This window comes from Ceratotherium simum, chromosome 3 (assembly GCF_057802395.1).
Source record: "Ceratotherium simum simum isolate JZ-2026a chromosome 3, ASM5780239v1, whole genome shotgun sequence".
NCBI classification, from domain to species: Eukaryota; Metazoa; Chordata; class Mammalia; order Perissodactyla; family Rhinocerotidae; genus Ceratotherium; species Ceratotherium simum.
This window is the reverse complement of record NC_141902.1, coordinates 60374557-60391454: the sequence shown is the minus strand read 5'-3', so window position 1 is coordinate 60391454 and position 16898 is coordinate 60374557. Positions and strand designations below refer to the sequence as shown.

The following is a 16898-nucleotide window of genomic DNA, read 5'->3' as shown; positions in this document are numbered from 1 at the left end:
GGCAGTCACAGGGCCTCTCCCTGACACTCAAGGCCACCCAAGGACCTCTGGGGGGTCCTCAGTCTCAGGACAGGCAGGCCTGGGAGCAAGATAGCCATGAGGTTGATGTCCCTGGGCCCCCAGAATTCAGCCCTTCAGGCTGGCAGACTGTCCACGAGGGACAGGCCCACTCCAGCAAGCCCATCGCCACCAGCACACAGGAGGAGCCCCAGCCAGCATCTGAGACTGATGGCTTGTTCCTTCCCCCAGGGAGTTTGGGCTAATGACAGCATTCAAGTGAGCGTCAGTTTCTCCATCTGAAAGAGAGAAGTAACTGAGAACACCACTGCAGAGGTTCTCTCGAAGATTAGATGCAGGAAAGTCGCTAAGCACGTGGTAAGGGCTCACAAATGGTATGTTAGTGCTATCAGATGAAAAGAAGAAAAACGCAGTAACTCAGAGCCCAGTCTCACACAAAATAGCCCAGCTCTGCTCAGTGCTCGAGAGGAGGCCCAAGGCCTGGACGGTGCAGGGCAGCCGAGGGAGATGGGCCTCCCGGGAGGCTCCGGCCCAAGGGAGCTGGGGCAGAGTGGAGTAAAAGGGTCTGGGCTGGCAGAGAACCAGGAGAAAGATTTCCTTGAAGGGCAGTGTGGCCCATGGGGCTTAACTCTATAGAGAACGATGCCAGCTGCCTGAGTGGGCACCCTCTGAGAATCTGGGAGACGGGGAAAGATGTCACTGTTTGATCTGCACAGAGTAGACCCTGTGGTGGGAGGCAGGAAACCTGGGTCATATCTGAGCATCCATGATGACAGGCTTGAGGTGAGCACTTCCCTGCTCTGGGCCTCAGCGTTCTCATCTATAAAAGAGGAGTGTCAAGCCCTGTCCCTCTTGCTCCCTGATGGAGGGAAATTATGAGCATCACTCCCACATCTAGGCATTGTTGGGGGCTGGCTGCTTCCTCTATGGGCAAGGAGTCACTCTCAGGAGACCGGCATCAATGGGCACTATGCTCTGGGGAGCCAGGGTGGGTTCAGGGCTCAGCTGACCCATTCCTGCCTGCCACCTGGCCCTCCTCCTGGGAAGCCCCTACAAGGAGCTTCTTAAAGCCCAGCTCTGATCACCTCCTTGGCCCATTCAGAAACCAGCCCACTCCACTGCCTCCCGAATGTCACCCCAGCTCCTCACCTTGACAGTTGAGGGCCCCCAGCCTCCCTTTCCAGCCGTGCCACTGTATTAGTAACAGCTGATACACACTGATGATGGACCAGGTACTGTGTGATGTGCTCAGTTCTCCCCATGTGCACCTACTTCTGAGGCGGGAAGAATTTTATCCCCATCTTATACACGGTAACACTGAGGCACATTGAGAAGTCTCTGGTCACTCTATAAGTGGCAGAACCAGGATTTGAACTCAGGCAACCTGGCTCCAGAGCCCAAGTGTCTGAAGCCTCCCCTGTCCCCACCTCCCAGGTGTTCCACAACATGGATGCCTCCTGGTTTCAGCCACTCCCATGGCATTGCCCCTTTGCTCCTGCCCCTCCGCCACCCCTAGCCCATCACCTTGCCACTCATCTGTCCTGTGAGGACCAGAGCTGAAGCCCTGAGCCCTCCTGGGATCCTCTCCGCAGTTCCCACGGAACTGGCTCCTTCTTCCATTTTATTCCAACTTGTACTCTGCTGCCTGAGCCCAAGATGCCTCCCACACTGACCCCCCACCAAGAATACACCAGTGAGGCAGGCACCCCCAATCAGCATCTTCAGAGCAGGGCCTCAGTGCAGGGTGCCCTGGTGTGTCCCAGCAGTCAGCAATGACCAGCCCTCAGGCACCAGCCTGCCTTGGTATAGGGACAGGATCAGCAGGGGTGGGGAAAGAGGCCATCGGCAAATAACTTCGGGAAACAAGTGAAATGGTGTATTTCTTGGGGGACGTGGTGGCCATGATACCCACCTCCTGGCATTCGTTCTTGCGTAGCCCCTCCCACATCATTGCAGGAACGGTTTGTGTGATCAGTAGGCTATGGCAGAAGGGATGGCACGTAGCTTCTGAGATAAGGTTATAAAAGATGGCAGCTTCCCCTTGGTCTCCCTCTTGGATCAGTTGCTCTGGGGGAAACCACATCACGTGTAGGACAATGGAGAAGCCTTTGTGATGAGGAACTGAGGCCTCCAGTGAACAGCCACACGAGCCTGGAAGTGGGTCCTCCAGCCCCACTGAAGTCTCAGCTGACTGCAGGCCTGGCCGACAGCTTGAGTGCAACCTCATGGGACCCTGAACCAGAATCCCCCAGCTAAGCTGCTCCTGCATTCCTGAACGCAGAAACTGAGATAATAAATGGTAGTTGTTTCAAGCTGCTAAGTTTTAGGATAATTTATTACGGAGCAATAGATAACACACAGGACTTCTCAGAGCATTTAATATGCTAATGTAAATCTCCAGGAAAGAAGATATACAATGTAACATTCCCCTTAGTTACTTGGCCAAGGAGGCCTTCTTTTTTGAGTTTTCTCAAGCAAGAAAACTGATTTAATATGGCTCTGGTCCTACAACTGGATGTAACTTCTAACCTTGATCTGCCTCATGAGCTTGTCATTTACCCTTCCAGAACTCAATTTTTCCCTTTTATAGAGTAGAAAGAAACTACTTGCTTTTGCATAAATCATGGATACAGCCCCAGATGGGCAGGTTCTGAGCTATTTGGTGGTGGGCGGGGGGAGGTTGGGGGGGAGGGTAGCTTGTCTTGGTCCTAACAGGAGCTTCACCCTGGGGCTCAGGTGGGTTCTACAAGATGGTCTTTCCTCCTCGGTCTTTCTTCCTCAGGCCATTTCCCCAGAGCAGTGAGAATTAGTGTCTTCTTCTAGCTGGTGCACAGCTCAGAGAGGGAGGCACGAACCTGAGTCTTCACCATCATGGAGTTCCTCCAGGCCAGAGCATGCGCCTCCTCCATCAGACTGGGACAGCTTATCCAGGATTGATGGCCCATGTACGCTCCTCCTCCCCCCATCCTGTGGACACACCACAGCTGTGGGCAGGAAAGAACAACAGAAACTTCTCTGGCCTTAAGCGTAAACATATGTCCATCCTCCCTTTTCAATTTATTCCCTCTACTCTTTATCCCATTAAAGACTGAAATCAAATTTTAGGATGCCTGATGGATCAGAAACCACCGAAGCCCTGCATGTCCCTCTTCATTAAAAAGAAGACAGTTAAAAAAAAAAAAAAACTATAATGCGAATACTTTATTATTCAATGGGTGACTGGTATTAGCTTTTTGTCTGGGCGTTAATATTTCAAAAACCATACACCAAACCCAGGCTTTTCCACCTAGCTCTGCTGTATCATTTTCTTAAAAAAAAAACATAAAGAAGAGGAAGGAGGAAAAGAAGGAAAATATATCTGTATTGAAAGAATTATAAGCCAAAGTGCGTCTTTCTTGTTTTGTCCATATACACACATTGCACCATACATAAATAATTACATTGTAAAAATGACTCCATAATTACAAGTATAATATATATTTCCATATAATATATAAAACTTTATATTAAATCTAGGTAGATGATATTTGGGGGGTTCGTCCGTGGGGCTGTGTCTCTGGGCACTGGCCCCCTGGCGGCGGGCACATGGTGGGGCCGCTGCCCCTCCGCGGCGGCCGCTATCTGTGGTTGTTGAGGAGGATCTCGAGCCAGCAGGGACAGGAGGTGATGAACTGCCTGGAGTAGCAGGGCCCCCAGCCCTTGGCGAAGCTGATGCGGACGCTGTTGGGGTCGTAGGGGCCGTCGGCGGCGTCGGGCTCGGGCCCGTGCTGGAGCAGGCCCGAGCGCTCGAAGTCGAACACCTTGATGGAGTAGCCAGGAGGCACCTTGCGCACGACGAGGGCGCGGCCGCCGGGCGCGTCCAGCGTGGGGGAGTTGACGAAGATGGGGTGCTCGCCGCGGTTGTAGGCCCACACGCCGTCGGGCTCCTTGCTGAGCAGGATGCCGAAGCCGATCTTGCTGCGCGTGCGCCGCACCGACTCGCTGCGCTGCTCCAGGTTGAGCTGGCCCAGGCAGAAGCCGCTGCCCTGAGGTAGGTCGTAGAAGATGCTCACGGCCTGGTCGTACACCGCGTAGAGGCGGCCCACACGGGTCCGGTGCTCCCAGTATGCCACGCTGCACCAGTGGCTCGGCTTGGTGGCATCCGGAGACATGCTGGCGTCTGCGGGGCAAGCACAGGGCACCGGGGTGTTACTCGGGGTGGGGAAGCAGGTGGCAGAGGGGAGCCGAGGTGGCACTGCTGCTTGGACGGTGGGGGCTGGGTGGGGTTTCTAGCATTCAACACACATGCGAGCACCTACTGTGTGCCAGGCTGTCCTCAAGAAATTTAACACACAGCAGGACATTCCCCCCACCCTCCCACACACACAAAGAAGAAAACAAAGGCTATGAGCCTAGGAGAAGGCAAGGCACCTACTGCGTGCTGTGTGCTCTGGAGACACAGACACGAACCACACGTGGCTCCTGCCCACAGCATCTTACAAGCTAGCAGAGATGACAAACCCACACACCCAAAGGAAGGCCTGAACGCTGAGCACCTACAACATCCCAGGGGCTGTGCACGGCACTTCTTACTCTACACCTGCCCTCACTGCATCCTCCAATCACTGGGAGGAGGCCACCTTCTCCTATTCTACAGATGAGGATCCAAGACTTGGCTGACACCAGCAGCCTGCCCAAGGCCACACAGCCAGGGAGTGGCACGGTCAGGATTTGAACCTGGTCAGGCCAGCCTCAACCTGAACAGAGCGGAGTGAAGCCATTAGGGGGCATAAATCACCACTTGGAGGGGACTCAGGCAGAGGAAGGCGGGATGGGGTGGGGGCATTGGCCCCAGGATCCCTCCCAGCCGGAACTGTGGCCTTGAGCGTTATGCCAAGCCTCCTGGGACCCGCCCCTCGAGTGGGCTCTCGGGCAGGAAGTGCAGGCTTTCACCAGAACTGCAGCCACCTCCATGAGACAGAGAAGCTGAGGGTCTCCAAATGCTAAAGGGAAACGTCCCTCAAGGGCTCCAGAGTTTGCCAGCTCTTGCAGGTGTGTGCTGCTCCTCTCTGAGCCTCAGTTTCCCCACGGACAGCAAAGCGGTGGCCTGGATGATGGCTGGAATCCCTTCTCACTCCAGCTTGGGGCATCTCTGCGTGTCTGGATGAATTTAACAATTTTCTGAGACCAAACCTAAGACCACACACAGGCTGGGGTGTGTCATGAAGAGCAGCCCCATCCTCGCTGCTCTCGCGTGTGACGAGCTTCTCAGATTCTGAAGCCTGTTGACATCTGGTCTTTCCTTTGAGCTCACAGCTCTGAGAAGCAGTAGGCACCCGTGACTGCCCAGCGAGGTGACATGTTCCCACACAGGCCCCCGGCTGGGGCTCTGCATGGAGGGCCGAGTTCTGCTGGAGGCCTGGTGAGAACACAGCCAGGCACTTTGTGGCTCGGCTTCTCCAAGAGAAACTGACCAAAGTCCAGCCAAACCTGAGGGAGAAAACATGGCTAACAACTCCATTCATGTGCCGGGTGAGGTCAGCCCTGTCTGCCTGCAGCCCAGGCCCACCCAGATGCCTCAGAGCAGCAGGGTGACAGGGCTCCTGACATCCTCTTAGGCACTGGGAGGCCCGCCTAGCCACCAGGCAGGAAACTGTCTGCCTGAGGGGCCTCCTGTAGGCTCCTGTCGCCTTGGGCTGGGCACAGCCTCAAAGGGCATGCCCCTCACCCTCTGCCGGGCATTAAGGTCCCAGCCACAGGTCCCCAGGCCAGCTGCCGAGGACATATCATTTTGCCTCACAGTCTCTGTCCAGGCCCCTCATGGTTCCTGCTGATGGTCAGCGAGACAGAGAAGAGGCCCTGCTCCCTGCCCTCTACTGACTTGCCCTTAGCCAGTAGGCAGACAGACAGCTCTAGCCTGTGGGGGGTGACCAAGCTGGCCAGTCCCAGCAGGTGGGCAGCCAGGAACACCCCAAGCCATTGGCTCTCTCTCCATCTGTCCATCTGGCACCAGTCTAGGAGTTCCCAAGATCCGGGAAAGCAGCACCATCCCAGCCTGGCCATGAAACTCCAGCACCAACCTTCCCACCAAGCAACAAGAGTTCCTTTAGTGCACTAGGCACAGAGGGGCGAAGCAAAGAAGCTGTGCCTGGAGAACAGTGGGCGACAGGACAGGCCACAGGCATCCCTGAGTGCCTCCACGAGCTAGGCGCCTTCCTCACCACATTCACCTCTATTATCACCCATTTCACAGGTGAGGAAACCGAGGCCCAGGGAGGCGCCATAACCGATGGTGAGGATACACACTAGTGAGCACTGGAGCTGGCATCAGGGCCAGGCCACACTCTGGAGGGGAGCTCCTCTCCACACTCCCGGCAGACTCCACCATGAAACCCATGCACTGAGCAAGTCCCTGCCCTTCTCTGAGCCTCAGTTTCCCTCTCTGTAACCATTTCTGCTCTTATGGTCTCTGAGTCCTACAGGTGCTTAACCACAAGCTGGTGAGTCACTCCCCACCCCACAAATGAAAGGCCTTCACTCCCTGAGGCCTTGTGGCACAGTCTCACTGGTGAGGGATTCCTGCTGTCCCCCTCTTACAGATAAGGCTCAGAGAGGGCCACCCAGTCGTAAAGTGGCAGCTCTGCCCCAGGGTGTAGCCACTCCACTGTAAAAGGCAGAGAAGCAGTTGAGCAGTCCGAGAGTGTAGGGGTGAGGGTAATGGGGTTGGGGGATGGGCACTTCCTCTCTCCCAGCCCCCAAAAGGCTTTCAATTAAAAGCCAAGTGGGACTTCCTGTCCCCCTCCTCTCAGCTCCTCCCACCTCAGCCAAGCCAAATGCCTCCTCATCACCTACCCCCACCTCGTCAAGACCTGTGTCTCCTGCCTTGCCCCAGTGCCCCTCAGGGGGATGGTATCCCGGGCTTAGGGACGAACCCCACAGAGCTGCCCTGGGGCCCAGCCTGCCCCAACTGTCTGGCTCAGGGGCACTGCCTGGGCCAGGCCTCACCTGCGGCCTCTTTGGTGGGGCAGCCTGGGTAACACCTCATCAGGCCCGGGCCCCTGGCCAAGTCTTCCAAATTCCAGGAGATGGACTGCCGCCTCTGAGGAGCCCTCTCTGACCTCTCCCTCCTGTGTGCCTCCAGCCTTAAGTGCAGCCCCTCCCTTGGCCTGAGCAGGTGTCATTGCCCCTGGTTGGTCTAGACTGTCAGGTAGGAAGGGTGGGTCTCGGGTCCCTGTGTGTCTGTGCCAAGGCTGCATGTATCCCTAGAGTGCTCTTGGAACACTAAAAGGGAAGGAGGAAGGAAATAAAATACATCCCAAGTGTCAGCACACTGCCCTCACCCCCACCCCCATGGGAATGCTGCCCAGCAGGTGGGGTCGATGGCCTCAGGCCCGAGGGGATGGTGGGCAAGGACTTAGGTCTCAGGTCCGATCCCGAGAGCAAGCCACAGATGAGCCCATCCCCATGCTTGGGGCCTCCCTGTCCCTAGCCAGCTCTCAGGGCTCCAGAGCTTTAGGGGGCCTCCGACATGATCTGGTCCAGGGAGCCCCAACACTTTGGCTTTCACAAACCAATACGGTGTTTAACAGAGGGGTTGGGAATGTCCCAGGGTTATCACTATTTTATTCTGTCACGTATGGACTTATCAAATACCCCAAGACCATCTACTATCACTGGCACAAAAGAAAGTCATTTGATACTAACAAAATACATAGGACCTAAATCAGAAATTTAGAAGTTAATACACTGAGATTATAAGAAATTTTCTTATTTCTTTCACTGTGGACCAATGAAACTTAGTCCTGAGACTGGCCTGTGCGAACCACTAGTTGAGTCCAATGTCCTTGTGCCCCAACAATGGCACCCCGGTGGCACAGGGTGACTCGCCCAAGAACACATGGCAGTGGGTGGCAGAACTGGGACCACAGCTTGAGACCCCAGAATTCTAATCTAATCCTTGTCACATGATCCACAAGGTTTCAGAGTGAGATAGATCTAAGCCTGTCCCCATTGACTGGATATGTGACCACAGACAAGATGCTGAATGTCCCCAAGCCTCAGTCTCTCCATCTGTAAAATGGACTTATTCACAACCGAGTCCCTCACCTACACAGTCCATCTTTGGGTTTTCTGGAAACCCAGGCAGCAGATCCATCGGGTGCAGAAAGAAGCAGCCATCTATTTAGTGGTCCAAGCACTGGCCTGACCCTTCAAAGGCCAGGGGTTCTTAGGGGTGTCCGGGGTCATGACCCAGAGTCACCACCGTGGGAGGTTACAACATGGCAGTGGACAGCAATGCCCTTTGCAGACTGCAGAGCACTTTGCAAACTAGCCTGGTACCTGAGGTGACAGAGGTGCTCAGTAAGCAAAGGAATGAAGACTGAAGACAGGGATAACTCAGTGTCTAGAACCAAGTGCTGTGTGGCTCTGTTTCCACACTCGTACGTATATGTATTCAGATCTCATGCAGGGTGTCCCACACAAGCTGACATGCTCTCTGCGAGTGAGAAGGCAGGCACCCCCAAACCCTGGTTCCCACTGCACTTCCCAGCTACAGAGCCCCAGCCACCCACCATGCCTCTTGTCTGCAGCCTGGGCTGCCACTCAGGGTGCCAGGGGACAGTCTCTTGCAGAAGATCTTTTTCTCCTTGTGGCTCCAAGGCTGTGGTCCCGCCATCAGCCTAATTAGGAACCAGCTCCTTAATTGCAAATAAATACCGGGGAGTCAGACCCGAGTGAACAACATCAAAGATGACTGCGCTCTGACCGAAACTCCTGCTCAGGGTCTGGCCTAGTTCCCAGCCAGAATCTGGGTCCCGGCTGGGAGGGTTCCGGGGGGAGGAGGAGAGAACAGGCGCAGTCTGGCACTATGTCTGGGGTCGATCTGGCAGAGCAGCACCAGGCCAGGGGTCCGAAGTCCTGCAGTCAGGTGCCTGGCCTCCTGGCTCTGATTAGGCAGGCTATCCTCCTTCTCGGGGACTCAGTCTTCCTGCCTGAACAATGAGCTCTAAACTTCTGTGATTTAGTGAATGTTCACAGCAGCTCTACTCATAATCACCCAAGCTTGGAAAACAGCTCAGAAGTGATGGACTGAATGTCTGTGTCCCCCAAAATTCACATGTTGTAACCCCCAATGTGATTGTATTAGAAGGTGGGGTCTTTGGGAGGTGATTAGGTCATGAGGGTAGAGGCCTCATGAATGGAATTAGTGCCCCTAAAAGAGACTCCAGAGAGCTCTCTCAACCCTTGAACATGTGAGGACACAGCAAGAATACAGCCAACTATGAACCAGGAAATGGGCTCTTACTAGACACCAAATCTTGATCTTGGCCTTCCTAGTCTCAAGAACTGTGAGAAATAAGTATGTGTTGCTTAAGCCACCCAGTCTATGGTATTTTTGTTACATCAGCCCAAACAGACTAAGATAATGGATAAACAAAAATAAGGTACATCCATACACTGGGGCATGGCTCACCAATAAAAAGGAACGAACTACTGAAACACACACCAATGAGGGGGAATGACCATGCTGAGTGGAAGCGGCCAGACACAGAAGATAGGCTGTTTGTTTCCATTTATATGGAATTCTTGAGCAGACAAAACTAACCTACGGTGACAGCAATCAGAACAGGGATTACCGCTGGGGAGCGGGGATGCCTGGGAAGTGGTGTGAGGGAACTCTCTGGGGTGATGGAGATCTTGATTGGTACAATGGGAACTCAGGCATACACACTGTGAAAATTCACAACCTAGATACTTAAGAGCTGTGGCTTTTCAGAGCCCTGAAAGAATTAAACTGAAAAAAGTGGGAATGTGCTGCTAGGCCAGCTCCCTGGGGCTGTCCTGGAGTGGCCTCAGCAGGGCTCCGCAGTGGCCCAGGGGACAGCCCCTGTGTTTCCAGGCCAGGCAGGGGTGGCCCGGCCTCCAGGTGGCGCCCACATTCCTGCCACGAGAGGGTGGTGGATGCCTGCGGTGGGCAGGAGGAGCCAGCCCCTCCAATGGCTGGCATTCCTTCCTCCTGGCCTCTCCGCCCAGTGAGGGTGCTGCGAGCCGAACGTGTAATTTTGTGGGGGTGCTGGGGCACTGAGGGGGCCAACTGCAGTCTGGGGGAGGCGGGAGAGCTGAAATCCCAAGAAAAGCCTTTAACTTCTTCGAATCAGCAGTTTTCTGTCAAAACAAAGGGCGGGAACGTTCCTGTGTGCTCCCCCGTGGGCTGCACGCTCCAAAAGCCTGAGCACACGCAATGCAGCTCGTTTTCCTCGTGATTCCCCCCTTTCCATTTGGCCAAACTGCATTGGACTTGGCCATCCTGTGAAAGGAACCCGAAAAGTGCCCAGATTAAAGTCTCCAGTCCCTTAGACTCGAAGGCAGCTGGACGTGAAAGCTCAGGGCATTTGCAGGAGGCCGGGCCCCGAGCCCTTCTGGTCTCCAGGGGCCTGGCCGGGCTGCCCATGCTCCTCCATGTTCAAAGCCTTTGCTGCCGCTTCATACCCCCTTGGACCACAGCAGCCTCCCTGCCTCTCCAGGGGGTAAGTCGAAAGGGCCAGCCCAGCCACACTTCAGTGAGCACGAAGCAAGGGCAGACAGACCCAGGCCCCACCAACAGCTGGGAGGGGAGACTCGGAGACCCAGAGGCCCAGAGACGTTAAGCGACTTGCCCAGGGTGACCCAGCAAGTTGGCGGCAGAGCCAGAGAGGAGCCCAGGGCTGGCTTTTCCAATGCCCTTTTCACAAGGCCACGCTGGGGCCTCCTGCTCTCCTGGAAAACTCCTTTCTTCTGTCCCATGTCATGCCTGTGGCTTCAAGTTCCCGTCCAACGTCCAACCGGCAGCTTTTCATCTGCGGCTCTCAGGCCTGGGAGTAATTATGTGGCCCTGCATCTGGTTAACCTAACACCCCCTTAAAAGCCTTGTTTGCCCATTAGATAAGTAGTTTTTGTTATCAAACTTAAGGGGAAAAAAGGAGTTTCCACTTAACCTTCCTTTGTCATTTTAAGCTGCAGAAATGGCTTCAGGTTTTACAGCAAGTCCAGAGATGCAGCATTAATTAGAGGCTCTTTTTTTTTTTTTTTTACTTCGTTAAGGGAGGGGGAGACCAGTCCTTTATCCACTGGGCTCCGGCAGTAAAAGCAGAGGAGGAATGTGCACGGGGCCATGTTAATGGTCAACAGCTTAGAACGAGGCTCTCTGCTGAACTCTTTCCAAAAGCTCGGCCCAGCTGACAGGAGTTTCCTCTTACTCGCTCCCACCCGGCCCTCCCCACCCCCCACCTCAGCTCCAGCACCTTTGGCTCCTAGAGGAAGCCAGGCTTCCAAGAGGAAGTTCCTAATCGGTCATTACATCACGGGCGGTCTGGCCACCGCCGCCGCCTGCACAGGGTCCACCTCGGGCGCTCTTTCGGCCGCTGGTCTCTGGGGCCAAGGACTGTGCTTGCCACCACCCTCCGGACAGTCCACCAGCTACTCTGCTAAGGGGGCTTTTCCCCCAAGACAGGGAGTGAGATGGGTGTGCAAAGGGAGAATGATAGCGAGGGGAGGACGGAGGCCAGGAAACGCGCAGTCCACATGGCCAAAATTCATGATTTTGCAGATGCAAAAACTGAGGCCCAAAGAGGTAAAGTAACTTGCCAAGGTCACAGCGGAAATTAGCGATACGGCTGGGACCGGTCAGGCGTCTCCTGCACAGGGCTGGATTAAGAGCCTGGGCCAGGGAGCAAAGCTGTCCACATGTGAATCTCAGCCCTGCCACTCACCAGCTGTGAAATCTTGGGTAAGTGACCTCACCCCTCCCCCAGGGCCTCAGTTTCCTAATCTGTAAAATGAGGATGCCTCAGTGGGATCAATTTCAAGTGCGTCAAATAATGCCTGGTTCAAACAGGCACTCCCTAAGTAACAGCTATTATTATTTTTACTAATAGTATTACCACGTACAGTCTTATCTCTATATATTATTTGTATAAATTATTTAATAGATTGACTCAGCCTGTATAGTTCAGAAGGGTATTCGTATTAGGTAATAATACCTGCAAAGATAAGATGTGCCAATGGAGTTGAGAATCAAGGGGAAATCATAATAGTAGCAATCATAATAATTAAAAAAAGTCAATAATGATGATGATGATGATGATGATGATAATAATAATAATATACCAGCCAACATTTAATGAACCTTTACCAAATCAAATGCCAGGCAGAGTATGAAGCACTTTAAATGTACTATCTTGACATATTGTTCATCCCCGCGGTCATTCCCATTTTAAGGTGAAGGAGCTGAGGCCTGACAGGTGACGTGTCCACAGTCCTCACCTAGGAAGCTGCCAAGTTGGGATTCGAGCTCACGTCTATCTAGGCTTACAGACAGGAGACTCTGCATTACTCTCGTGGTTGCAACCTGTGGGCTGCAAAACCCCAGGGGACTGCAGAGTCACGGTACAGGGACTGTGATATAATAATCCAGCCATGTCCACTCCAAGCCGGCACGTAGAGGCTCTATAAAGACTGGACCTTAAAAGGGGTTCTTGAATGTGGCAATGTGAGGGCCACTGTCCACCACACACTGCCCACTTCCCGGGAGGGCAGTGGGGTTTTCAAATAGCTTGCCTTATAACAGCCATCTATGGCCCCCGTGCAGCCCTGTAAGCACATACTTTTTTTGCTTTTCAGGTATAGTTTCTCCCACACAATCCCACCACCCTCCACAACACAGTGAGCATGTTCTAGATGTGCTGCAATAACGGAGGGCTGCTAACCCTGGCTGAGTCCCTGGAGGGTGGGAGGAGCCAGGTGTTCTGTGCTCTTCATCCATTCTCCCTCTCAAACTTCCCAAGTCCAGGAGGTAGAATGGTCTCCATTCTCAGAGGACAGACCCCCAAGTCGGAGAGGCCACAGAGCAGTGCAGCGCAGGAATCCCGACTGGCTGGCCTGACTCTGAGCCCACCCTCTCTCTCTGCCAGGCCCTTCATGCTGCCCCATCTGCTCGCTCTGCTCTTTGGGGTAGTCCTCAGAGCCCCCACCCCGGAGGGATGGGGGTATCAGGATAGTCAGTGACCGCCTGGCAGGGCTGTAACTGGCCTTCTCTAGGGAGAGGGCTGCAGGGCCCTGCAGGAAGGCCTTTCTTTCAGTCTTGGCGCCCTGACCTGGCCTGCTCGGCCCCATGTCTCCGGTGGAACAAAGTGGCGGCCTGGGCTGAGGTGGGTAAGGTTTCCATCCTTTTATCTCGTGCAGTATTCAAACAAATCCTGAAAAGATGAACTCACATTGCAACCCTGACATAAAACAAGCTTTCACCCAGGCCCTAATATAGAGGGCTGCTCGGCGTCTCCTCCACAGTTTTCCCAGGACCTACTGCTCTGGTGGGCAGGGGGACCACGAGAGGAGGAACCTGGGGCCCTGCTTCCGTCAGCATCCATCTTACCTGCCGCCCGGCAAGATTGTTCCAGGCTCCCTGGGCCCGGGGAGCAGAGTGGTCTGTGGTCCAAGCTCCCTTCTTAACACTGCAGGCAGCTACAGCTTCTGAGAGCCACACTGAGGCTGCCATCAGATTGATCTCCTCCCTCAGAGCTGATTGATCACACTCCACATCAGCAACACTGGCGTGCCTGCGTAGCCCCTCCCAGCCAGGCCCTCCTAAAGGAAACCCAACAACCTTTAAGCCAGAAAAGACAAGACGCCAAGGAAGCAGGGCAGGGAAACCACTCAGACCTCTGGCAAGGACCCAAGCATGGGGGGGCTTCTGGTTCCCCGTGCCCTGGGAGGGAATGACAGTGAAAAGTGTCTGCAAGCAGAGAGACAGCGATAAGCAGCTTATAATTTTGAGAAGGAACCAGTTCCTGCAACAAAAGGCTCTGAACTTTGCTCCCATTCCAAGTCCTCTTTTGTTTTATCACAAAGTCACACTCTGAGTAGGTTTGTTTGTTTTCTTACCCAGAGACCCCTGGGGTGGAAAAGTCTTGCTTTCCATATTGCCCCTGGAAAGATTCTAAAATAACGCTATTTGTGCAAGATAATGAAGCTGGGTACCTCAGTCCCCAGGAAAGAAGCGGGAGTCGTGAGAAGGGATGGGCCCCCTAAATCCTCCTGCCTGCGGGTCTGCACTACTGATGGCCCCATTCCTGAGTTCACACACAAACCCGGCCCCTTGCTGGTCTTCAGGATTCTTTTCTTAGTCAGCTGAGTCTGGGTTTTCATCGTAGGCTTTAAGTGCCAAAGTTCGCTGATTCAACCCAACCTTGACAGCCCTGCTGAATCCGAGATCACGGAAAACAAAATCGGCCCTTTGGGGGTTCAGATGGGGACAGCCCGGGCAGCAGAGGTGCAGGGATGCTGGTCTGTGGCAGATGGCATCGTGCTTCAAGGAGGCCCATCTCTGGGCACAGTCCTGCCCTGCAGGCTCCCAAAGCCGGGAGAATTCGGGGCACCTCTGTTTTTATTTCTCAAATACAATTTGAGTTTTATTAGCAAACCTCCTGCCTCAGACTTCTACTTGGACCCATTGTAAAGCTATCAAAGCAAAGTACCTCAGCATTGCCTCAATCAGCCTATCTCAGCCCCCAGGGGCTGGAACCCACACTGCTGCAGAACCATTCCAGGGGATAACCAGGTGAGGCCTCCCCAGTCCGGGCTCCTCAAGTCCCTGGCCTCACCGTCTCCTGCCATGGGATCCCTTAGCTCCCTGTGCCTTGAATACCCCCCTCTGTGTGTACTCCGTCCCTCCCACTCTCTCTTCATCCGGAAGGCTGCCTGAGACCACAGGCAGCAGAGAGGTGAACTGGTGCAAATCCTAAGGGCTCTGTCACTGTGGGCAGGTGCCTACATCTCTGAGTGCCAGGACCAGCTACATAACTTTTGGGGCCCAGTGCAAAGTGAAAATGCAGAGCTCCTTGTTCAAAAATTACTCAGAATTTCAATGATGAAAGCAGAGCATTAAATTGAGCAGAGGCCCCTTCTGAGCACAGGCCCTGAGTGAGGCACATGCTGTACCCGTGAAGGCCGCCATGCTGAGCCCTGGTTTCTTCTTCCATAATACCTCACTCAGAGGGGTCCAGGGGGTGAGTGAAGGGCCCAACAACAGTAACTGGCACTCGATGAGTGTGAGTTTCCTCCCCCATTCCCCAGTGTTTGTCAGACTCTTGATCAACCGTCAAGACCCCATGTCACCTCCTCTGACAAGCCTTCCTCAGTCTCTGGATCTGAACCTCCTCTGTGACACTCGATGTTGTCAGCAGGAGGGCATGTGTCTCCACCCCACCCACCTATGAGCAGGCTGGCCGGGGATTAGGCTGCACTCATCTCTGCCCCTCCTCCCCTTGGACCTGGCACGATACCACCAAGGGTGCTCTCAACCATGGGGTGCTGAATGGAATTTTACATTTGATTGCTAGGAGGGCAGCTGGAAAATCATCGGGTTTTCCTGAGTTTGAAAAAGGCGCAGCAGCTGTATTGTTCCCATTAAACAGATGACACTACTGATGCTCAGAGGCCAGGACATATCGGCGGAGGTGGGGGGAGCATCGTCCCTACTTGCTGATCCAATGATGCAGCCAATGGAATGCCACATGAAATCATTATGTGCAAGGATTGTTTCAGTGGCTCAAAAACAAATTTTTTTTTCCTTTTTTTTTTTTTTTTTTTGTGAGGAGATCAGCCCTGTGCTAACATCTGCCAATCCTCCTCTTTTTTTGCTGAGGAAGCCTGGCCCTGGGCTAACATCCGTGCCCATCTTCCTCTACTTTATATGGGATGCTGCCACAGCATGGCTCGCCAAGTGGTGCGTCGGTGCGCGCCCAGGATCCGAACTGGCGAACCCCGGGCCACCGCAGCAGAGCGCACGCACTTAACCGCTTGCACCACCGGGCCGGCCCCAACAATTTTTTTTTTTTTATTTTAATTGCCTAAAGGCTACAGTCATCTCGTCTGGCAATGGGGGTAGATTTAATTTCTCTGGCTGGCTAAGTCTATGAGGGTGAAGGGACCAGGGAGCACGGCTCTGAAAGGAAGAGCCAAAGAACAGGGTGGGGGGCTGGTTTTCTTATTTGCAAAGCTCTCGAAGATAAGCCTCATCTAACACTGGCCTGTTGTTATTTACCAATGAGAGAGTATCATGTAAACTTTGCACGTCAAATATACCCGCCTTGATTTACACTAAAGATGCACTTTGGGATAAACATCCCAAAATTAAAATTCCCAGAGACGAGGGCATTCAATTTTAAAATAATCCTTGCATTAAATCCTTTCCTTTAAAATATCCTTTTATAACACAAAGGTAAATAATCCACACCTCTTTAGTGAATACAGAGACTTACATACTGGATTTTCTTCAAGTGAGGGTTGCCTGGACCATTCTTATACATTTCTGGAACAAACAGCAGTGCTTTATCATAGGCAAAAAGCTAATATTGACTGGAGAGATCATTAAGCCACAATTAAATACTAGTATTTGCTGTAAAGAACACCGTAACATGAGATTTAAATTTTCCCTGCGAAAATGTTGCAAAATGACCCACCCGCTGGCAGAAGCTCACCCCTGCAACCCAGTCTCCTGTTTGCGGCTGTGCTACTGTGCGCAGCTGAAGCAGCTAAAGTTGCGTGGCGCCGTCCATGCCCAAGCTCCAAGCCGCCTGGAAAGGGATGACTTGTTTGATCTGGAGCAGGAGGTGCAGAGAAGGGAGGGAGCCAGTCTGTCTATCCCATCAGGCTAGCAGGTGGACATAGCCCCACAGACCTGGGTCCCATGCCTCAACCTCAAGTCCAAGACTGGTTTACAAAGCAGAAGGAGGCCACAGTTGGTTCCCATAGCCCCTGTAGCCCAAGCCAAGAAGGTGGCTCCATCCCCATCAGTGGTGATGGTGGGATGCTATTTTTAACTATGGAGGGTTTTCTAGTTCTCCAAGCCCATTCATAAATGA

General features: G+C 53.5%; 1 protein-coding gene across 2 annotated transcripts in view; it reads right to left on the bottom strand.

The window, feature by feature from the left end:
* Positions 1–3204: 3204 nt before the first annotated feature.
* SMAD6 (SMAD family member 6) overlaps positions 3205–16898 on the bottom strand; it is a 75796-nt gene continuing 62102 nt past the window's right edge. For both annotated transcript variants that reach the window (XM_087428586.1, XM_004421730.3), the window contains one exon: positions 3205–4177. In XM_087428586.1, coding sequence (XP_087284712.1) covers positions 3636–4177 — 542 coding nt within the window. In that variant the 3' untranslated portion in view covers positions 3205–3635. The remainder of the gene's footprint in view (positions 4178–16898) is intronic.